Below are 23,062 nucleotides of genomic sequence, written 5' to 3'. Positions count from 1 at the left end.
AAAACCAAAAAAAAAAGGGTATAATATTTTCAATCCGTCTTTGTAGTTATGAAATAAAAAAAAATTGTGGGACAGGCCCATTGAGGAGGACAAACTTGGAGAAACACACTTTCCTGCAAAATCTTTCAAACTTGTAAGTTAACTCAATTTACATTCACGAATAAATGTCAAGAAAATCATATAAATCAACCCCGTTAACGTCTCGTCAAAATGGGCTCGGCCAAATACCAACCTGATTGTTGCCGCAACAATCCTTCGTGATCTTCCTTCCCATTTCCCAAGTCACATTAAAACAACTGAAAAGGTCTTGTATATTAATTTCAGCGCCGAAACCGTGCGCAGAAGCTACCTGCAGGATGTTCTGCCCTCACGGATTCGCCCTCACCAAAGAGGGTTGTCCCATGTGCCGGTGTCGTGACCCTTGCGACGACATCAACTGTCCCAACGCTTTGGAATGTCACTTGGAGGAGTTGGCGTGCGCCGATCCCCCCTGCCCACCAGTACCGACATGTAAGTGCCCATCTGCCGGTTGAAATTGACCTGAACTTTCACTGGGCTAAGGTACCGATGTTGCAATAAGGCGAAGCATCATCGAGGAATTATTTGTAACATTTAGCGCGCGAAAAATGCTCACCTTTATCGATAATTATTGCTCGGAGACGTTTACACTCGGTAGGGTTGGGTATAAGGAATGACATTTTGATTTGATCGCTAATCTTCGTCTGTTTTATTGGTTTTTTGAGCAAATTAACCTTTTGCAACAAACTAAAAATTTATATCCGGTAATTTTCTTGTGGTATTTCAATACACTCTCAGATGGCCATGTTGGACACTCGCAGTCTATTACTGACAGAACAAACTTCACTTTAAGATGGTTTTCTCCTAACTATAGTCTATTTAAAAACTAGGAGGAATGAATGTGATTGGTCAGGTGTGAGCGGTATGATTTACACAGCAGAAATTATAGCCGTTTTCTAAGTTTTCTTTCGGTTTTTGATTTCGGCACACACAGCTTTTCGAGAAGTTTCACAGGCTTCTGGTAAACAAAATGGCTTTCAGAGGTTTCTGACAATTTTGACAGCTTCTTGAGGGGTTTCACACGTTTCTGGTAAAACAAAATGGCTTCTAGCAATTTTGTTAACTTCTCGACAGGTTTTAGACGCTTTTAGCAAAACAAAATAGTTTCCAGAAGGTTCTGGCAGTTTTGACAGCTTTTCGAGAAGTTTCACAGACTTCTGGTAAGACGAAATGGCTTCCAGAGGCTTTTGACAATTTTGACAGCTTCTCGAGAGGTTTCACAGGTTTCCCGTAAAACAAAATGGCTTCTAGAGGCTTCTGGCAATTTTGATAACTTCTCGAGAGGTTTCAGACGTTTCTGACAAAACAAAATGGCTTCTATCAATTTTGTTAACGTCTCGGCAGGTTTTAGACGCTTGTAGCAAAACAAAATAGTTTCCAGAAGGTCCTGGCAGGTTTGACAGCTTTTCGAGAAGTTTCACAGACTTCTGGTAAAACGAAATGGCTTTCAGAGGCTTCTGGCAAATTTGAGAGCTTCTCCAGAGGTTTCAGACGCTTCTGGCTAAACAAAATGGCTTCCAGAAGCTTCCGGCAATGTTGACAGCTTCTCAAGAGATTTCAAACGTTTCTAACCAAACGCGTTATGATTCAAAAGTCACGTGACCACCAAGTGATTTTACTATTATGGTGTCATGAGATTTTTGATGATGTCACTCAAACTCATAAATCAAATCTAGGGATTTTGTTTGGTAACTTTGACGTGTATGTCAGAGACTTCTTCATTAACTCCTTCTAGTTTTTAAATATACTAGAAAACTGATTAGAACATTTTTTATGAGTGTTCTGTGTGTCTAATCTACGAAATGTTATTGGCTAGAACATCAACTGTCACTAATACGACCATTGACTTTGACAGATAGCGGGTGGTCACGTAATTAAAGCTCAACTGAACTAGATTCGAAAGGAATAGCCTCTACCATCTATCAAATGGATGATACCGGACACTTATTTATTAACTAAACATCAATTATAGTAATATAATGGCAATTTAATATTTTTACCAGCTCGTTATCGTGCCTGTGTATGGATTTGCCTTCCTTTTGAAAAGTCAGGGCCGGCGTACATAATTCGTAATTAGTGGCCGTTTGATGTATTTTACGGTTAGAGAGACACCTGATGCATTAACTTGTTTTGTACCTGTCCGCTTATGATGTATGTTCGATAATGGGAAATTTGTCAGCTGTCTATCGGAGGAGAACTAGATTCCAGTGTCCGGTTTTTAGCTGAAAAATGCGTGCAATAAATCAGCTTGTGTCTGTGACCGTAAATCGTTATTAAAGTTGCTAATAACAGAGCCGGACCTTGCACTTGCACCAGTAATCTAATTAAGATGGTTTTTATTCGAAGAGGTTCTTGGTTTCCGCTCTAATTCGCTAATCGTGTCGGCACGAGACTGTTTTTTGTCTTAATACCGCAAGAATCACCTTGATGTTGGTCTGATTTTTTACTTTTTTCATTACACATTGAATCTCAGTGCAAATTAGGGTAGACTTTTATGGTACAGCGATCCAAAGATTCTCGATGTTAATTTGGCAAAAATCAACTCTCCCATCTTTTTTCCCAACAAATTTTAATTTACTAACTTAAGCCATCAGGCACGCCCTTTTTTATTAGATAGTGTTTTTATGATCGCCAATGTCGAAATTACAGCAAAATAGGTTTCGCATTAAAACTAAAAGCACGTACAAATGCGAATAAATCAACGTTGCGTCAAAACGTTTACACATTGAAATTCCCCAGCTTTTGTTGCCATTTTCATATTCTATTCAATAATGCATAGGAAAAATAGTTCAAAAAACAAGAAACTACATGGCACGGTAGATATCCTTCGCATTTTGAATAAAAAAAGCATTAAAAAGTTTGCCTCGAAGAAATTGCGACAAGAACGCAATTATTCTAATCTCGCTTTAATGGTCGGAAACGAGGGAAAAACGTGTCAATAATAGCCACCTGGTGTTGAACTTTTCCTTCAAGGATAGTAACAATTACAACAAATGACTTTAACTTAAAAAGTACAACATTGTGGAATTTTCAATTGACGTCACTATAGTAATTGTGTGTCTTTGACCGGGAATAGTGTTTACACAACAAACAACACCAAGGGGACCCCTAAAGGGAACTTATTGACACTGGCGAATAAATTTAATAAATATTTTATGACGTGCTCAAATGGGTCACAGTTCAATACTTTCCAGAACACATGTCCTGACTTTTCTGCAATTTTATCTATCTACTTACCTCCGAAAACTACGAATAAAATACCCAAAATTGTGAAACAATTCAAAAATAAGAACAGCTCTGATGAAGACGAGGTACCAATTTTCCTGCTAAAAAAATGTATAAATGAAATATGCTCCCCTCTGCAACATATAATAAACATGTCCATAAAAAATCGCTTATTTCCTGAAGATCTAAAACATTCCGTAGTTACCCCGATCTTTAAGAAAGGAAACAAAGAAATGGTATCAAACTACCGCCTTATCAGTGTCCAATCATCGTTTGCCAAACTATTTGAAAAAGCCATGTACAATTGAGTAATGCTGTATCTATCTAGCAATAATTTACTAAATAATTTTCAACATGGTTTTATGAAGGGAAGATCAATAGAGACAGCACTTTATGAACTTATTGAACCTACAATGGAGGCAAATTATGTATCACTCGCGGTATCACTTTTATTCACAATATTTCTTAACGATCTTCCATTAAATCTTATGTTCCAGAACGGTCTCCTGGTCAGTTATGCTGATGATACCAATTTGGTAATGCACGCAAAACCATTTGTTTCTCTTGAAGAACTTTGTATATACCATTTCGAGCACATAGAGAGGTGGTTTAGTCAGAACCATCTTACTGTAAATATGGATAAAACCCAGTGTATCATTTTCAAAACGAGTAATAATTTGGTGGAACTTCCAGAAAGCATAACTCTCAAGACTAACACTGTACCTATAAGTAATAATACCAAAATATTGGGGCTGCAGGTAGATGCTCGACTGATGTACAGTTATCATGTCGACGGATTGAGCGCCAGGCTATCATCGGCATGCTATGCTTTGAGAATTTTAGCTAAACACTGTAGCTTAGACACATTAAGAATTTGCTTATTATGGAACAGTGTATTCATTGCGTAAATTCAATATCATATTCTGGGGAAACAGCACTAACATAAGCTTGCTGTTCACTAACCAAAAAGTCGCAACTAAGAATAATCACCAAGTCGCCACCGTTAACTACTTGTCGAAATGCATTTAGAAATAATGATCTTCCAACTTTGCCAGCAATATCTATTTCTGGACACATATTGTTTTTAAATCGAAATCCAAATTTATTTGAACGTTTCTTAGTCAATCACTCACACAACACAAGAGGCAGTCAGAATCAGTACAACCTTCCCCAACACAAGTTAACTTTAACTGAAAAACAGTGTACATATTTTTCGATAAAATGCTTTAGTTCTTTACCTAGAAAGCTTCGAGAAACACAAGGTTTGGGTAAGTTTAAAAAGGATTTGTTTAATCTTCTCGTTTTCATCGAACCTTACAATTTTGAGGAGTTCTTTCAAAAAGTGCAACGTTCTTAGCAATAAGTTAAATATGTATACATCTATCCACTGATACTAGATACTTTTTTCTTCTTTGACGTGTTTAAACATAATTACCCTGTAATTATTTGTTTTAAATAAAAGCTGTTATCTATCTATCTATCTATCTAAGTGTAGTAGGTCCAGCTAAGCGGGTAGTTTGTGATTAGTCAACAAGCTGAAGATTTCAATTCAATCAAAAATGCTACCCTAAGCATCCAAAGCATCTATTGTATTTCGATCCTTGAACTTTTCCACATCGTTCGTAATCAATTACAAAATAATAAAGAAGCGATTATCTCCCTCTATCGTAAATTTAACTTTTCGTGTGACCATCAGCCTTGACTTCTTGAAAACAAAGAATTTTTGACTGCACCCACCTGGAGCAATAGCCAGATCGTTTATTTTGCATTCTAAAGATCAAGACTAATATTATTATATCGGGAGAGCTGGTTTTTTACGATAACAACCATGAAATATCAAAAATTCAGCGCCCGTTTACTACAAAAGAATCATCAGGTTCGATTATCGATTATAATGAATGTGTTATTAATTATTATTTCAAAGTCTCACGTTTCGAAGCACGATGCATAGAAGAACAGGTTGGAATTGCATAAGTTGGTATTACCCGGAGGCCCTGAACTTTATGAAACGAAGCCAACAACCTTTAAAGTTGCTCTGATAATAGAACAAAAGATGGAGATGTGCAGTCACGGTCCCGAAGATGCTTCAGTAAATGTTTATTTATCTCTGTGCTCTTTGTGTGGGAAATGTCTGCTGCACCTTTGAAATTAACTTGTTGTTTCCTCAGATAAGCTCTAAAAGTTTGTTTAAGAGTGTTTGATTTGCCCAAGTCTTTCATTTCAACTTTTTCTGAAGCTTCATCAGGATTTTAAAATATTGTAATTTTTAGGTAAAAAAGGGCGTAGTTTGGAGAACATCTGTCCTGTTGGCGATCCTTTAAGAATCAGCGATACAGTCAGACCGTTTTTGTGCGGCAACGACCCAGGAAAACCCACCTGTCCGCCACTGTACCAGTGTCTGGTCCAAAAAGGCAACGACTATGGAGTTTGCTGTCCAGCTTCGTTGAAAATCCAGAAAAGTGGACAGTGTCCGGTCAAAGTTGAGAACAAAGAGCTGGAATGCGGCAGCATGTGCAGTCACGACCTCGAGTGCCCTTCGGTGCAGAAATGTTGCCAAACTGACCAGTGCGGTTCGTCTTGCATGCACCCCAAAAATGTCACCGGTAAGTTTTTGATTGTTCTAATGCCCTTGAATTGACGTCATTCCTCTAAGTGAACTATAGATGGGAAAAAATTAGTTTTTATGTGACTATCCCACACTTAAATGACAAAACTAAAGGCAACATCGTGACGAGGATCCTCCTGACATTTAGAAACGGTCACGATTTCGTAACGGTCGTACTAATAAAGCAATCTAAACTTCTTGATATCCTTGCACAGGCACTAGCCCCTAATTGGCGTGTTTTTAATGAACCCCAGGCAAATCCGGCATCGTCAAACCCTAGTTTAAGCAAACTTTTACAGAATGTTACCATCAGCGCGCCCTATCCGAAGTATTGGCAGTGAGCGAGAGGGCTGGGCGCGGCTACGTGCCTCAATGCAATAGTGATGGACAGTTTGAGCCCAAACAGTGCAGTAGGAATGGGCTGGTTTGCTGGTGCGTCGATCGTATGGGCAGGAAACTCAAAGGGTCAATGGGACCTGCTGATATTGTCAATTGTTCGATGATTGAAGGTCAGTTTATTTTAGTTTTTTTCAAATAACAGTAAGCTAAGACATGCTTTTGAAGAAATTTAGGTTAGATTAAAGCTGGATTCATAGTTCTAATTCCGCAAGAAGTAAGCGGCATGCAGCAAGCAGTAGTATAGTAAGAAGTAGCCTTCCGCAAATGTTTCAATTCATAATTCGACGCTTTGACGTTAGTAAACTGACAGACTACAGATTATTTGACAGTTTATTTTTTTGTTTACAATATAAATTTGGTTAGAATTTTTTATTTCTATTCTATTCATTGAATGTTTGCTGAATTTTACGGAAAATGGATTTTGTCGATGACTATTCTATAATAGTAGCTGCATGTAATCCCAAGTGAAAACCAGAAAAGATCTGATACTTGACAAATGACAATTCGAAAACCCACGAATGGGTAAAACAGGCAGCCGACGATGCACGAAGCAGTAAGAAGCAAGGTGATGCCAACCTGTAGGGAATTTCCCTATTCGTAGGGAATATTGCCTATAAATTAGGTGCGTAGGGAAAAAGGGGCAGAAAATACAAAGTTACACGTATGTAGGGAAATTTGAAGTGATTACTAAAAAAAGTTTAAAAACCCAATAGACAATTTAAAAAAACGGTCTCGGAGGCACTTACCATACCATTTATGACCTTAAGCGCTTAAGCCTTTGGGTTCCAACCTTAAAAATACATATAATAAAATAGTTTTGAAATTTCCATACCTGGACAAGTATACAAATAAGACTTAATTTGTTTGGATTTTTTGTTAGTTTCTTGAGTTTAGTAAATTCGCAATTATGTGTCCTAATTTATTTCGTTTTCTTTTTCATTTTATTTGTTTAAGGTTTGTGTTGTTTGTTTTTATTAATATTGTCTCTGTTAATACCATATATGATATTCAAAAAAAAATGTAAATTTTTATTTTTGCTTAGTAGTATAAAGATTTATTATTTTATATTTTTTAATTAAACAAATTTTTCAAAATACCATTTGGATTTCCTTTAATTATACTATTATGGTTTTGCCAAAATATAGTAAAAAATAAAACTTACAAAAACATCAATTATTTATGATTGTGAAATGTTAACCTGAGTTTTAAGATGTAGCATCATAGGCCATCTTGTTTTATCAGAATGAGTTAAAATGAGACAGACATTATAAACACTCTAGTAAACACTAACGCCAAAATGCATCTAATACCCCACTGGGCCACTGTACAACAGCGTAGGGAAATTTCTGGTTGACGGTTGGGGAAATTTGATTTAAAAGGTTGGCATCACTCTGCAAGGTAAGAAATGAAAATGATTCATTTCTTGCTGCTTACTGCTTGCGGTTCATGCGGCTTGCGCTTATTTGTCAAATTATGAATGAAAGTGCTACAAGTATATTGTTTATTTTTAATTCGGTTTACTTCTTACTTCTTACTTCTTGCGGATTTCAAACTATAAATTCAGCTTAAGCGTTATCGTTATAGTCCAACAGACAAGAAACAAAAATGTAAAATATAAACTTTTGACGACGAAACTTTTAGCTCGTTCACAATCAGTGGGGCGCAGCTTGGATAAAAATGGCAACGAGTGTGAACGTCTAGAATGCGCTGCAGTGTGCGAATACGGCTTCAAACTGGGCGAAGACGGGTGTCACACGTGTAAATGTGACGATCCCTGCGTGGGTTATACGTGCCCCGAAGATGAGGAATGCGTCACCGTCAAAGAGTCCAACTGTTCCGATTTTCTCTGTCCCTCGTTGCCAGTCTGTACGTTTTTTCCTTAAAAAAAACTGCTTGAAACTGAATTTTTTCGATATTTAGGTCGTCCTAAAACCGTTTACGCTAACCCTTGCGAACAAGGAACTCCATTAACTGATGATCTGAGTGGGGCGCCGGTGGCTTGCGCCCTTCGTTCTGAAGAAGGGACGGTTTGCCCTAAATCGCACGAGTGCACCGCAGTACCTGGATCCACGCAGGCTGTGTGTTGTCCGATAAGTTTGGACGAACTGGATGAACTGGAAGGGGAAGCTTCGGAAGACTACAACCAAGCTGAGGAACGGCCTCAAACCAGTGAGTAATATCATCAAAAATGTGTCATTAACTTACAAGTTTTGCTAAATTCAGTGTGTGAATACTTGAGAGAGTTTACCGAAAGCATGGAAGGAACTAGAGAGGGTATGACGTTGGCTTTGCCCACTCCAGAGTGCGATGCTGACGGTAACTACCTGCCTACGCAATGTGAGCCGCAGACTAGCGAATGTTGGTGTGTCGATAACTTTGGAACTGAAATTCCTAAATCCAGGTTAGAGCTTTATTTTAGTGCAATGAGGGTTGCATTTTTTTGTTTGGCAGGTCTAAGGATAACTCCACCGATTGTCCCGAACTACGGAAATCGATTGATTGTTTGGATTTAACCTGTAGATTAGGCTGCGAGTATGGGTTTATTTTGTCTGAAGAAACTGGTGAGTTTTTTTTTGACAATTTTTGAAAATATTATCCTTTCAAGTACAATAAAGGTGAGTTTATAAAACTTCAACTAACAACTAACAATTAAGAACTAAAAACTAGAAATTAAGAACAAGAACCATCATAGCGTTTATAAAACCAACTAAATTAACACGGACAGATTGGTTTCCATTGTTTGCCAGTTGGTCTTGAGATTTGTGCTTGTGGATATTTTTATTTTTTGCTCTTCGTCCTTTTTCTGCATTAACTTTACCAAAAAAATGGGATTGGCAATGAGTTTTTCTACACTGATTGGTTGGCCTTATTTTGGCCACTCTGGATTTGCGTTTTTTTCGCTTTGTTTGCACATAAAGCTGCACCCGCCATCAATAAAAGCATTCCACCGATAATAAGTTGTTTGCTTTCCAGCAGGGATGTAAAATTTCCGGAAAATTAAATTTATGGAAATTTTTCCAGAACATTTTCGGTAATTGTCCGGAAAAATTGGAAAATCTGAAAATTCAAAAATAATTTGTTTTTTACATTTTTGTTCTATTAACTTGAAGGTATTCAGGCAGTTGAGACCTGTAACCTGAAACGTTCCTGTGATATTGAGCAAAAACTGCAAAAACCTAGAGTCAACTTTGACGCCCTCTAACGGCTAAACGGGGGCAACTTAGCTCTGCCCGCTGAACGTCACGTGATAGCCCTGTTCATTAGCTTTCTTTTGTTATACGGTAGTTTTATACAGGGTGTTTGAAATAAGCGAGTTATGGACGATTTTCTGAAAAAGTGCACGAAATTTTAATCTAACTTAGGGAGTTTTTGGGCCTACTATACTAACGGCGACTATTTTGGACTTTCCTTAATCAAAGTGATTTTTTTAACTAATTTGAACCTGGGGAACACAAATCTGACGTCCATTTTGCTCTAACTGGCACCGTTGCGGAGATGACCTTGAAATTATGTCAATTTTGACATTTTAAGGCGTGGCACCCTTGCAAAATTACATTTTGACAAATGACACTTTACGTCATTTTTGTACTGTTAACCTGAAGGTATTTAAGCTGTTGAGGTTAATTTTAAAAATAAAAAATTTTATGAAAAAAATCAGAAGGTCACCCTTGAAAATTCTTGACAATTCCAGTTTTTAATTTTTCAAGGTCAAACGGTGCATAATACCTAAAAAGTGTATAGAAGGTAGAAGTTGCATCCCATCGAAGTGCATTTGCGGTAAAAACTTCAGACTTCTAACCTGAGATCGTTCCTGAGATATTGAGCAAAAACTGTTAAAAACGAGAGTCAACTTTGACGCCCTCTGGTGGCTAAACGGAGCAACTTAGCCGTGCCCGCTCAACGTCACGTGATAGCCCCGTTCATTAGCTTTCTTTTGTTATACGGTGGTTTTTTATAGGGTGTTTGAAATAAGCGAGTTAAGGACGACTTTCCAGTGATTAAAATTTAGGAACAGAGTACTCCGAGGTGTATAGCTTGTCAACTGTTCGTCTTTGCCTAGCACTCGAACATTCAAACTAGAATTGAACTGTATATACTTAACGGACCAACAAGTACCAAATTATAGGGTGGTGCGGCAGGGTGCTGGGGATTACAACACGAAGCAGTGTAAAAGCGAAAAGTCAGCACCCACTGGAACGGTCAAAAGTAATTCAGTAACAGTCGGGATCTACTCCGAGCAGTTCATATAAATATGTCACTGGAAAGCAACTACCTAACTTCTTATTATCTATGAATATTACCAAAAGAAAAACGTCAAAAAGGAAAACGTGCCCGTGAGCTGACACTTTTTGTTTTTCAACTAACAATTAAACTAAGAAGTTAAAAGTTGAGCAACTCTTAGTTGTAGTTGTTAGTTCTTAATTGCTAATTTAGTTTTTATAAACCGATACTCATGATTCCTATATGTAAACTTTTTAGTTTTCTAATTGTTAGTTCTTAATTGTTAGTTTAGTTCTTAATTTTTTTTTATAAACTCTCTTAACAATCCAATTTAAAGTCATGTTATATCAAGTTTGTTTTCTCAGGTTGTCCAACCTGTCAATGTCGTGACCCTTGCACAAGTGTGACATGCCGCGAAGACGAACAATGCCAACTGGTGGAGGTGAGCTGTCGTGACCACTACTGCCCTCCAGTACCAGCCTGTAAGTTATTTTATGCACTTTAGGGATTAAAAGTAGGGATTTTTAATCCCTCATTTGAGGGATAAAAGAGACACTTTTAATCTACTGATTAAAAGTAAATTCTTCCAAATTAAACAATGATTTTATTGAAATTTTATTTATTTGTTAAAGTGTAAGGACGAAAAAGGATAATTAACATAAACATAACTTAAATCTAGTTCTTATTATTATATATACCAGGTGTCCAAGAGCACCCTGGACATAGGAGATTAACATGGGAAAACGGTTTTGATTTTTTTGCCCCTGTACGGTTGATTGGATTGAAAAATCGTATTAATGAAAGTTGTAGTACCTATCACGGACTAATTTTCTGTATTCTTTTCAGATCTCTAACTTGAGCCCTTTCGTCGTAAAACACGAACAAAAATGCGAAAATTTTAACTTTTTACCTGCACTGTATAAGCGGTTGTCGAGCAACCGTACCAGCAACAATGAAATGTTTACCCGTTGCCCGACAACCGCCTATACAGTGCAGGCCAAAAGTTTAAATTTTCTCATTTTTGATCGTGTTTTACGACGAAAGGGCTCAAGTTAGAGATCCGAAAAAAATACAGAAAACTAGTCCGTAATAGGTACTACAACTTTCATTTATACGATTTTTCAATCAAATCAACCGTACAGGCGCAAAAAAATCAAAACCGTTTTCCCATGATAATCTATGTCCAGGGTGCTCTTGGACACCTGGTATTTACATTTATATTGACTTTGGTGCAGTTTGCAAGGCTAACGAAGGGTGGACAATTGGAAGCAACATTTTTAGTAGTAAACATATTCTGCACATACGTGGCAGTCGCCGTTGCCGTTGTCTCATTTTCTGAAATTGATCTTTCTATGGTTGATGCTGATGCCATATCAACATCGGAAAAGACATTGGTGAATATTTGATCGGCAACATTCTTCTTTTGATACAATGAATTTTCAACATAACCTTCAGCAACAGAACTGCTTTTCCAGCCACCATGTCTTTTCAACACATCTATGGTTGATCCAGAGTCGGCAAGTAAAGAAGCTGATGATCTGCGAAAACAATGCCCAGTATATAGGTTTGCGTTTGGTAGTCTCAAGTAGCCAGCAATTCTCCTTGGTAGCTGTCCAAATATATTTTTTCCTATGGGCTGAGTCATGCATTTCCCATTTTTGTAAGACACAAAAAATCGTGTATGATTTGTAGGTGGCCTTAGACCAATATACTTTCTCACTAATTCCACTACATTCGTAGAGTTTTCGCCAGACGTTTTTATCACAAACAAGCGATCCTTTCCTGATTTTGTACCCCGTAGATTTACCGGAAAAAAGCTTTTATGATCCGAGACATCGTTGCAGTCTAGCTGGCAGAGCTCCTTTCTTCGACATGCTCCAGCGACTCCCATAATCAGCACCATCTGCAACAAAATTGTCTCCTGTGAGTACATTTTGTAGTTTTGTAGACAAAAATAATCAATGGTGTTATTTTTAGTAGTACTATCAGGAAAATATTCAAAGTAAAGAAAATAATCTTACCTTTTGGGCTAGATATTGTTCATCTGGAGCATTTTGAAGAAAATCTCTTATATGGTCGAAATCCAATGTCTTGGACTTCTTCGGCTTATAATGGTCATTCTGTCTCTTTAGAAATGCCTGGAGTTTACTGTATTTGCTGATGTCGACGTTTGCTTCAGATATTATCGTGGCTTTGATCATGGAATATTGGCTCCATAGAGAAGATGCCTTGAGCTTCTTAGACTTCTGCAGGAAGTAAGCCAGGAGCACCTTTTCATCCGTAAAATTCTCTGCATTCTGTTCAACGCACCATTTTTGGTAAACAAGAAACTGTTTTTTGTAAGCCTCGCGAGATTTTTCTGGAAGAAGGCTAGCGATGGCCTCTTGGGCGGCCTCTTCAATGTTCATTTTCAAAAAATACGATTTTTCTGGACTCACCGTTTGATAACAACTGATTGACATTTGTTTTGTGCCATAGCAACACTTCCAGGGCACAATAAATTTTAAGTGAATCCACCATGCCAACAACAATCAATAACAACTATCAGTAATACGAGAGTACCGTTGTAACCACTGTTAGTTTTGTAATTTTTTTTATTTTTAGTTTCTCGCATTCTAAAGTGCATAAAATAGTATATAAACCTCGTGACAGTCGTGACTAAAGTGTCTTTTAATCCCTTAGCGAATTGTACAAACCTTTCGCCGCGGGATTAAAAGAACCACTTTAGTCCCTAGGTTTATAATATACTATTTTCGCTCATTCTTCATCTCTGTCATAATAACCGTCAAATATCCAGGTCTACCCAAGAAGGTAGGGCAATGCCCTTACTTAGTGCCAGCCGCTTCACCAACCTGCGATTTCGAGTGCAACTCAGATTTGGCTTGTAACGGTACCAGCAGGTGTTGCTCGAACGGATGTGGTACCCAGTGCGTGGAACCTTTACTGTACACGGCTTGCCAGCACCAGAAAACGCTGGCGCAACATCAAGCACATGAAGCTGGAATGCCCGCCGGGAAAGTTTACATCCCCACCTGCACTGAAGATGGAAGTTTCACCAGAAAGCAGTGCCATCCAGGAACTAAAGAGTGCTGGTCAGTCACTTAGTAAGGTTTTCAATTTTTTTTGCTCAAATTTTAATTTGTTTATAGGTGTGTGGATGACCGTGGATTCGAGTTATCGAAAACAAGAACACGAAATAGCTCATTGAGCTGTGAAGATGACGCAACTGTTCGAGAAGACACCGAACAGTCTTGTCCCGAATTGGAGTGTGACGAAGAGTGCGAACACGGTTTCCAAATGGACGAGGACGGTTGTAGAACGTGCGAATGTGTCGATCCGTGTTCCCAGATTTCGTGTCGAGGTGAAGGAGAAACCTGCCGGTTGGTGGCGGTGGAGTGTGTCACGTGGCCTTGCCCTTCCGTACCCATGTGTCTGCCCAAAAAAGAGAACCCGTGCCAAAACGGTGAACCACTCAAACTGGGCAGAGGGGGGGAAGTGGTCACGTGTGGACCGGAAGCTGAAAGTTGTCCCTCGTCTCATAAGTGTCAGTTGAGTCCAGTGGGAGAATATGCGGTGTGCTGTCCTAAACCGAGTAAGTTGTATCGTTTAAATACCTTAATAACATCTGTTAAAATAATAATTACCGTCTATCTTCCTTAACCTGAGTATCTTAAATTGTCATTAGATGACATAATGTTTATGTGTTCTGTAAAATTGATTATTTTAACATTCCCAAGTTTATATTATTAATAGACTACCAACAACAGCATTATCAACAAATATTACTCCTGCAGAAAAGTGGTATAATCAAAAGCCAAACATGGAGAAAATCAAAGTTTTTGGGTCATATGCCTACGTTCACGTCCCAAAAAGTAAACAATCAAGTAAGTTGGACGCCCGAAGTAAGAAATTTTATATGGTTGGTTACATTGACAATGGATACCGACTTTGGGATCCAGAAAAACAAATTGTAACTGTTGGCAGAAATATTATTTTTGACGAATTTCTTTTCAACAACTCACAACACGATCAGCAGGAACGGTTTACATATGACACAGATGAAAATAAAGAACATGACGAGTTACCAGAAGAAAACCAAGAAAAGGAAGTAGAATCAATAGAGCCAGAACTTGATCTGAAAGACCGCAGAGATAGAAAACCACCAAAGTACCTACAAGACTATACCTATATGTAACTATACATCTGATCACTTTGCTGCTTTATCTGTTGGTGACTTTACATCAAATATACCAGACTGTTATGAAACTGCAGTGTCAATGGGAAATGGCTGGATTGAGGCAATCAAAGATGAATTGAACTCTCTACAAAAGAACCAAACTTGGGAAATTACCACAAAACCAGATGGGGAAGAAGTTATAGACTCAAAATGGATTTTTCGTGAAAAAGAAATTGACAAAAACCGGGTGAAAAAAGCACGTTTAGTGGCCAGAGGATTCAAACAGTGTGATGTGCAGCAAGAAATTTATTCACCTGTGGCTCGAATGCAAACTATTCGTGTTCTACTTTCCCTGAGTGTAGAACATGATATGTTCATTCATCAGCTTGACGTTAAGTGTGCATTTTTGAATGGAGATTTGCCGCAGCCTGTGTGTATGGAAATACCAAAAGGAGTGGAACTAATTATGGACATGAAAGACTCTTCAGGTAAAGTGTGCAAGTTAGTAAAATCTTTGTATGGTTTGAAACAATCGCCCAAGTGTTGGTATGATAAGATGCATGATTATTTGTTAAACATAAATTTTAGTCGATCAAATGCAGATCCATGTTTATATCACACTAGTCATGTATATGTAGTAATTCATGTAGATGACATAATTCTCATTTCAAAATCTTTGGAGCACCTAAAAGAAATAAAATTGAAACTAACCAATCGATTTGAAATGAGAGATTTTACTTCTACTCCATTAAAATTTCTGGGTTTGAATATTACTAAAACTGAACATTACTTGTGCATTGATCAAAGAGAATTAATTCAAAAAGTTATTAACATGTTTGGAATGAGACACAGTAAAACAAGTAATATTCCAGTACAACCAAATTTAAAGTTAGAAATGAATGTAGATGTATGCCAAGAGAATATTCCCTACCGCGAGCTAGTTGGATGCCTTATGTATATTATGTTAGGTACACGTCCAGATATATGTTATGCTGTAACATATTTCAGTCAATTTCAGAATTGTTTTAATGAAGAACACTTTAAATACTTGAAAAATGTTTTGAGATACTTAAAGAAAACTCAAAATTTTGGACTGAAATATGTTAAATCAAACAAGTCAAGTATTTCAGGATTTTTAATTAATGTCTATGATAATATAGTTTTATGGAAATGTAAAATACAATCAGTTGTTGCCTTATCGAGTACAGAGGCTGAATATGTATCTTTACCGGCATGTGTGACTGAATGTATTTTTATTTTCGCTCTTCTGTGTGATATTTTGAACAAGAATGTTTATCCTATTGAGATTTTTGAGGATAATCAATCTTGTATCAAGATGGCAAGTACTTTAGAGACCAAACGGTCCAAACACATTGATGTTCGTCATCATTTTTTAAGAGATTGTGTTGAAAAAGGACAAATAATTTTAAAGTATGTTTGTTGTATTCACAAAAGCTCTACCGCTACCAAAATTTAAATATTTTATTGACAAACTAAATGTTGTAGATATTTTGAACTTATAAGTTATTCAAGAAATTGTTATAGAAGTAAGTTCTTGTATTGATATTCATTTTACTATTATATTGATGTGTATGTATTGTAAAATTGGAAGGGAATGTTAAAATAATCAATTTTACAGAACATACTACATAAACATTATGTCATCTAATGACAATTTAAGATACTCAGGTTAAGGAAGATAGACGGTAATTATTATTCGAGTGTGCTTATGTCTTTCCACTGTTTTATGTCAGTAAAATAAAGTTGTATAAAATCTAATAAAAGTATCTTCAATCTCTTTGACCAGTTCATAAAGGGATAAAGGAAGCTGTAGAAATTAACAACATCCTCATATAATATAAATTCACAGGGGAAGTTTGCTTTGAGCCTCTAGACGTTGGCAAATGCCAAGAAAACGAACCGGCCCGAAACCTGACCCGGTACCACTTTAATGCCAAAACAAACCGGTGCGAAACCTTTGTATACGCTGGTTGTCAGGGCAACCACAACAATTTCCACACGGAAAACATGTGCAACGCTGTATGTCCGGGTAAGCAAAGCTGATGTGTTTATACTCTTTTTTTTTGTAATCAAAATGATTAATTTTTGTCCATCAGTTTTGAGTCAGTGTGAACGCCTACGCGAGAAAAACCAAAAATCCGCTGAACGTTACAAAAAAGCAACTTTTACGCCAAGATGCGATTCTCAAACCGGCAACTGGCAACCGGTTCAGTGTCTGGAACATGTGGGCGTGTGCTGGTGCGTGAGTCCCTCCGGAGAACCCTTAAAAGGCACTTTGACCAGGGGGGCTGAGCCCGAATGCAACTTTAGACAAGCCAGAAACCGGGCTAGTAATCGTATCGATGTGGTCAGCGAAGCTGACTTAGGTTGGTAGCTACTTGATGTGACTTACATGAACTAACAGTTTAGACTAGTTTTAGAAGAGTTAATGATGAGGCTGGGCTCGTTAAGTGATGAGGACGACATGACAGCTGAAGGTTCAATAGATCGGATCGACAGTGACGTGGATTTGCCCTCGTTGACTAGATGTCAAGCTTTGGGTGGACGTTGCGATGAAGACGGGAGATTTATGGCCACCCAGTGCGAGGACGAAACCTGCTGGTGTGTTGACGAAGCTGGAAATCAACTTGTCGGCACTAATACTTTTGTTCGAGGAGAGAAAACATGCAGTAAGCTGTCTAAGTTAATCAGGAGGTGGCAACTGAACTTAAATGTCATTTATTTCAGACTTTGTGCCACTAGAGAGCGCTGAAGTCACTCTAGGTTTCCGTGGAGAGTACGATGACATTACCGCCATCCCAGTGGTAAATCAAATCACTAAAATAGTTCAAAGTCTGAACGGGAATGTAAATGATGAAGGAATCCGCACTGAAATCACCACTGACGTTTTATACGTACGATTTTCGCTGATTGGCAGTAATAAAGTGGACGTTGCCTATCGACTAGAACAGATGGTAGGTCGTGCAAAAAGACTTGTCCACTGTATTAAACTGTTTAATTTCCAGGTGATGCAGCAAAGACTTCCCGGATTAGTGGCGGACATAACTAGGACTAGGGTGATTCATAAATTGCCGCCACAAGCCGCCCAATTAGGCGACAAACCGTTAGAACTGCAACAACGGGAAATAGTTTCGCATTCGCCCGTTTCGATGGTGGCGCCCTATCACACCGCTTTGATTGTGATTGCGGCCGCTTCAGCTTTTGTGATCTCCGTCCTCACCGTTTTGGTGATTTTGTATAGAAGAAAGGTGAGTGAAAAGGTCTGTATGTGCAAGTCTACGAAGGCGTAGAAGGGCCACAGACGTTGTTTTTCTTAAATTTTTACTTCAAACTCGAAAATTAACTAAATTCCGACTTCGAACTTGGAATTTAGTTGCAATGTTGTCAAACTGACAAATTCTACTATTTTGGTTCGAAGAGTGGTTTTGCAATGTTGACAAATTAACAAATTCTACTAATTAAGATCAAAGAGTATTTGCAATGTTATCAAACTGACAAATTCTACAATTTTGGTTTGAAGAGTGTTTCCAATCTGTCCAAACTGACAAGTTCAACTAATTTCTTTGAAGTGTGTTTGCTTGCAATGTTGCCAAATTAACAAACTCTAGTAATTTAGATCGAAGACTGTTTGAAATGTTGCCTAACTGACAAAATTTGGTAATTTGGTTCAAAAGTATCCTTGCAATGTTATCAAACTAAAAAATTCTACAATTTTGGTTCGAAGAGTGTTTGTAATGTAACCAAACTGACAAGTCCGACTAATTTCTTTGAAGTGTGTTAGCAATGTTGCCAAAGTTAACAAATTCTACTAATTTGCTTCGAAGAAGGTTTGCAATGTTGCCAAACTGACAAATGTTGTCTAATTTGGTTTGAAGAGCTTTTGCAAGTGACAATGTAAATTCTGAGTTTGAAGTCGGAATTTAGTTAATTTCCAAGTTTGAAGTCGAAATTTAAGAAAAATAACGTCTGTGGCCTTTCTACGCCTTCGTACAAGTCTCTGTATTACTATTGTTTTTTTTTCTGAAGATGAACAGCGTGAATCAGGAGAAAGTTCTGCAGGACAATCAGTTTGTGTCCAGTACAAGGCCAATTTACATTGAGTTACCTAACGAAAAGTACCAAGCCATAGCGACAGATCCTACCACTAAAAAATAGTGATTGGTCATTTTGATTTAGTTCAAACTGCACTGTACTTAAAGATAGTGTTGCCTAAACAGAAGGTAACACTCTAAAACGTCGTAAGTTTGTTATAGAGAGTAATTTAAAAGTCACTACTTCCAAATCAGGTGCCTTCACTAAAAAGAAACATTTCAGTTGGTTTTGAAAATAGCTTTTTTTAATGAACACACTGTACTTGGCACTACAGTAATCACATATCAAAGACTTTAGCTTGTTTTAACTTTTAAATTACCATTGCTGAACAGTTACAATACTCATCCAAGTATATTAGATTAGGTTATTATAGCAACTAGTATGTTATTTTGTCGAAATAATTCTATTCAAGGCCCTTATAAGTTCGACAAGGTAACCGGTGACTATCCGCAAGGGACGGTAATTTATTGTTTGTGTTTTTAATGTAAACCGTTTTGTAAATATTTATTTAAGGCCATTAAAACTTTTTTAAGGAAGGTTTGTGCTTCTTTATTCAAAATGTTTACCTTTTTAATTCCATTGTTACCTCATTTCATTTTACTTTGATTTTTGTCATTGAACTTTTGTCTCCTTCCCTCTCCAACTGAAAAAGGTATTAAAAAGTAAACTTTACTCAAGATACAATAAATTTATATTGATAAAAATCATGTAATAACTAAACATATAAATATTATTCCACTTCCACCTTAAAACCATACTGTAAAAATAATAAATTGAAGTAGAGATGGCTTATATCATTCTACTTCCTATTAAAATTATTAAAAATGTCTAAACCAATAAAAAAATCAATTCAGTTCCTTTGACCATTATAAATGATTTAGTGATCAGGCAAACAAACATCTAATCAAACGACAATGAAGTACTTGGCGACCCTCGATCTTTACCTTTGTTTCTCTTTTTGGGTTTGTCGCGTTTTTTGGGGGTGGTTGAGACGCCCTCTGTCGGCGACGTGCTACTCGAACGACGCTCTTGCAGGTCCATGAGGTAAGAACGACGCCCCTGGTCCATCATGTAGCGTAAATTAGTGACCTCATCATAGCTTCCTGATTGACACAAAGTTTTGATTTGAAGTGGTCAAGAAATTAAGTTAACTCACCCTCAATGTCCACATTCACCGCGTCAGAAGGTTCTTGATCCGTACCCTTTTTTGGGGTACCTGAATATGAGTTATTAAAATCTTTACTGGTTTTTCATGTTTATCAAACCAACCTCGATTTTTTTTGCTGCCGTTTTTGTCCTTTTTTTTGTTATTTCTGCGCGAGTTCCAGTCCTCATCGTCGTCGTCATCGTCAGATGGGACTCCGCCCAACACTGATGAATCAGCCTTGTCTTTATTGGTCACTGCTCGACGTGACGCTATTCTAGATGATCGACTGATATCTCTTATACCTGCAAGTTCATTGCTTTCTGCCCTAAATACTAGAAAAAATCCCAATTTTTACCCATGCATTTGGACAAATGTCTGGCAAAACCCAAGGGGGCTACAGTCCGGTCGCAATTGGGACACGAAAACTTCTGATAATTCTTCACTGAAGCTTGCTGTAACACCTCAACTTTGTTGGGATCATCTTCCTCCCCACTCTCTTGTATTTCCAAACAGTAGGCGTTGGTCTTAAACTTGCGATGTAAATCAAACACCACTCCCAACGTAAACTCGTCAACTAGATTATCAACAAACTTTTCAATACACCCTCTTAAAACTTGTTTGTTGCTCATCAGATCTTGAAAATCTTCGGTAAGATGTTGAAACAAGTTTGGTCTGGTGTCTTGCTCTACCAAACCGTCGAGGTCTGCGTCTCCATCAAGTTGCGGCAGGCTTTGATTTTGCCTCTTAGACATTTCTTAGCTGTTATTTAAAACTGAAGGGACAAGGGAATTGAATTTACCCTTCTATTGTCTCCAATTTGACATAACCTAAAAAAAGGGCCGACTATAAACGCCTCAAAAATAGGTTAATAATGGTTTGCTTTAACTATAATACTACTCACTTTTTAGGCAAGAGGCCCGTAATCTTTAAATTTTACACTTAATATTAGAAATTAATTGTATAAACATAACACAAATACAAACAAGTTGCTTTGACGTTGACAGCTGTCAATCAACAACGTGCCAACAATCAATATTTAATCCACATTGCCAAACCACTATTTTCAGGGTAATATAGTAATATTTGGAGAATGCTCAGTTACAAAACCGATTTTTGATTAACGAAACAACTATTTTGCCTTTTGGCCAACTGCTAAATTAACTATCGACAATCAAAAACCCAAAATTAGGCAGACTCTACGTTAGATTTGGCAACTCACAGTGACGGTTGTGACAGTGACGTTGACATGTACAAAAACCGTTTGGTTTAAAAAATTAACCTCAATCTTTACAACAAAAAGTTTAGTTTATAAACAAAGTTAACTACTGTAAATATGGACTGTGATAGCCCTCTGAGAAAAAAACAAAAATGTGTGGGTATGTATGTTTCAATGTTTTTGCAATAGTAAATAACAACATCTTAGGTTTTTATCCCAGGATCAGAGTTGAGTTTTGAGGATATCCAGTCTGACTTATATCACTTAGTTAGGATAAAAGAACAGGTCATAACTGCTGTTCATAGTATGTACAAGTCGGAAGTAGCCCACAAAATGAAATACCTGCAAAATGTTGAGCTTCAGCCCCACAATGTACCCAAAGAGATCCCGGAAATAAGTGACAAATTTGTGCAGCACACTACAGAAAATCAGGAAAAACTTTATGTGAGTGGTTTTTGTAGTCAAATTAGTGGGTCTAGGTAACTTGGGGAGGTTTTCAGAAAGAAACCAGTGCTCTAAGTAGGAAACTGGAGAGGCATCACATTTTTACACAAATTCTTGAAAAAAAAAAATCCTGTGAGATTTCAAAAATGGTGGACAACATTTAATTAGGTATATTTTAATATTGTCTTTATTGTTCTTTGTAAATAATAAAATAATACATAGTATTAAGTTTGTACTTCATATCAGCTGGCTTTAAATTTTTTTATTTCCTTATATAACATTTGTAAACCATCCAGTCTTGGCAAGGTATCCTGAAATTAGTAATTTTAAATACATTACAAAAATTAACTTAAACTGACCTTAAACAGAGGTATTAACTTTGGTTCCTTAGTATTGACTAGTAGGGTTAGCACATAAATTACTCTATGCTACAAGACAACTTTTTTACTCTCTACACTAAGCTGTAGAACAGACTTACCCTTAAAATTACCTCATTAATAAAAACAGTTTGTACTCTCTCATAAGGAATAAATTCAGTACTTTTCCTGAATAAGGATTTGGTAGTTATTTGGTATCCTACATGTTTCACTATCAACACTTCTTCTGTAAAATCTTTTGTGACTTATTTTTCCAGTTATCAGTACTAACTACTTGAATACCTTGCATAACAACAAACAGAGCTTGAAACAACCAATAAAACACCAATACACCCAGTGCAATAGCTCCATATAATGGGACCTGCATTTTTGCAGTTACCCCTAAAAACACCGTTCCTATCGACATCACTACAGCCCTCCAAACAGAGAAAACATCTCTTTTCTTCTGCAGGGTCACTCCCAAACACCCCTTGAATTTAGTAGTTTTCACAAGGACGTCATCCCCGAACACGGTCCCAATACGTAGTCGGTTGTTTTCTTCCATGACGAGGGCATTTCGGAAATGGCTTTTCTTCCGGGGGGCGATTTTGGGGCGCTAACAACTCGAAATTGAAGATTTTCACTGTTTTTGATGATTAATGTTAGGTTAGGACAGGTTCCCACCATTTGTCGGTGCGTCAGCGTCACGCACCGTTGCCGGTTGTATTGGTAGCGTTGCATAACGCTGGTCACGCGACCTTACTTGTATTTCTGTGACAAAGCTTTTAAATGCAGCCTTATTATTTTAGTTTGGTGGGACCTTTACTGATTAAGTCTATTTGGACGTGTTTAGTGATTTTTTTAGTTTGCTTAAAGAGTTGATGTGGTTGGAAGTGTCAACTTATAAGGCACAGTGGCAACGTTGCAGTAAATCCTGGTGTGACGTCATTCCAAGTTGATCTGAGTCTTAAATTTGTTTTTTTCCTATTCTTCTTGCTTGCAGAAAGGTTTCAGCTACACTACAACTTCAAGGCCCAGTTTTAGACTAAAATACTATGAATATTTGAAAGAAAAGTTTTAC

At 37.4% G+C, this 23,062-nt stretch overlaps 5 protein-coding genes across 16 annotated transcripts in view; 2 read left to right on the top strand and 3 right to left on the bottom strand.

The window, feature by feature from the left end:
• Positions 1-19,354, top strand: part of LOC145729456 (uncharacterized) — a 31,860-nt gene extending 12,506 nt beyond the window's left edge. For 4 of the 5 annotated variants that reach the window (XM_081980228.1, XM_081980227.1, XM_081980226.1 and 1 more), the window contains 16 exons: positions 325-510; positions 5,574-5,906; positions 6,208-6,417; positions 7,949-8,173; positions 8,228-8,476; positions 8,531-8,708; positions 8,759-8,868; positions 10,894-11,010; positions 13,326-13,620; positions 13,678-14,120; positions 16,576-16,755; positions 16,823-17,092; positions 17,141-17,395; positions 17,454-17,680; positions 17,732-17,986; positions 18,753-19,354. In XM_081980228.1, the coding sequence (XP_081836354.1) occupies positions 325-510; positions 5,574-5,906; positions 6,208-6,417; positions 7,949-8,173; positions 8,228-8,476; positions 8,531-8,708; positions 8,759-8,868; positions 10,894-11,010; positions 13,326-13,620; positions 13,678-14,120; positions 16,576-16,755; positions 16,823-17,092; positions 17,141-17,395; positions 17,454-17,680; positions 17,732-17,986; positions 18,753-18,881 (3,662 nt within the window). In that variant the 3' untranslated portion in view covers positions 18,882-19,354. The remainder of the gene's footprint in view (positions 1-324; positions 511-5,573; positions 5,907-6,207; positions 6,418-7,948; positions 8,174-8,227; positions 8,477-8,530; positions 8,709-8,758; positions 8,869-10,893; positions 11,011-13,325; positions 13,621-13,677; positions 14,121-16,575; positions 16,756-16,822; positions 17,093-17,140; positions 17,396-17,453; positions 17,681-17,731; positions 17,987-18,752) is intronic. The other variant, XM_081980230.1, reaches the window with a different exon arrangement.
• On the bottom strand, positions 11,140-13,290 carry LOC145729472 (uncharacterized). Its single transcript, XM_081980266.1, has 2 exons — positions 12,550-13,290; positions 11,140-12,431 (listed from the first exon to the last, which is right to left on the bottom strand). The coding sequence occupies exons 1-2, from the start codon at positions 12,988-12,990 to the stop codon at positions 11,706-11,708; spliced, it is 1,167 nt and encodes a 388-aa protein (XP_081836392.1). The 5' UTR covers positions 12,991-13,290; the 3' UTR covers positions 11,140-11,705.
• On the bottom strand, positions 19,343-21,025 carry Sgf11 (SAGA associated factor 11kDa). Of its 4 annotated transcripts, none has more exons than XM_081980270.1 (6): positions 20,867-21,025; positions 20,321-20,792; positions 20,088-20,267; positions 19,975-20,034; positions 19,763-19,921; positions 19,343-19,461 (listed from the first exon to the last, which is right to left on the bottom strand). In XM_081980270.1, exons 2-6 carry the CDS (start codon positions 20,715-20,717, stop codon positions 19,406-19,408), a joined length of 852 nt encoding a protein of 283 aa, XP_081836396.1. In that variant the 5' UTR covers positions 20,718-20,792; positions 20,867-21,025; the 3' UTR covers positions 19,343-19,405. The 4 variants fall into 4 exon arrangements, with proteins under 4 accessions (XP_081836396.1, XP_081836398.1, XP_081836397.1 ...); XM_081980272.1 differs by having other exon boundaries at positions 20,321-20,818; positions 20,867-21,012; XM_081980271.1 differs by having other exon boundaries at positions 20,321-20,808; positions 20,867-21,001.
• A 156-nt stretch (positions 21,026-21,181) lies between these two features.
• On the top strand, positions 21,182-21,865 carry LOC145729485 (uncharacterized). 2 transcript variants are annotated; one of them, XM_081980283.1, is made up of 3 exons: positions 21,182-21,341; positions 21,402-21,625; positions 21,682-21,865. In XM_081980283.1, the coding sequence occupies exons 1-3, from the start codon at positions 21,299-21,301 to the stop codon at positions 21,787-21,789; spliced, it is 375 nt and encodes a 124-aa protein (XP_081836409.1). In that variant the 5' UTR covers positions 21,182-21,298; the 3' UTR covers positions 21,790-21,865. The 2 variants fall into 2 exon arrangements, 1 of the variants encoding a protein (XP_081836409.1); XR_014178358.1 differs by having other exon boundaries at positions 21,186-21,341; positions 21,389-21,625.
• LOC145729482 (uncharacterized) lies at positions 21,795-22,886 on the bottom strand. Of its 4 annotated transcripts, none has more exons than XM_081980278.1 (4): positions 22,285-22,886; positions 22,104-22,237; positions 21,985-22,053; positions 21,795-21,936 (listed from the first exon to the last, which is right to left on the bottom strand). In XM_081980278.1, exons 1-4 carry the CDS (start codon positions 22,544-22,546, stop codon positions 21,868-21,870), a joined length of 534 nt encoding a protein of 177 aa, XP_081836404.1. In that variant the 5' UTR covers positions 22,547-22,886; the 3' UTR covers positions 21,795-21,867. The 4 variants fall into 4 exon arrangements, with proteins under 4 accessions (XP_081836404.1, XP_081836405.1, XP_081836406.1 ...); XM_081980279.1 differs by having other exon boundaries at positions 22,104-22,228; XM_081980280.1 differs by lacking the exon at positions 21,985-22,053.
• Between the last annotated feature and the right edge of the window lie 176 nt (positions 22,887-23,062).

Source organism: Ips typographus, linkage group LG5, assembly GCF_016097725.1.
Source record: "Ips typographus isolate SLU linkage group LG5, UJ_Ityp_2.0, whole genome shotgun sequence".
NCBI lineage: Eukaryota > Metazoa > Arthropoda > Insecta > Coleoptera > Curculionidae > Ips > Ips typographus.
The sequence above is the reverse complement of the archived record's forward strand: the minus strand, read 5'-3'. Positions and strand labels throughout refer to the sequence as shown.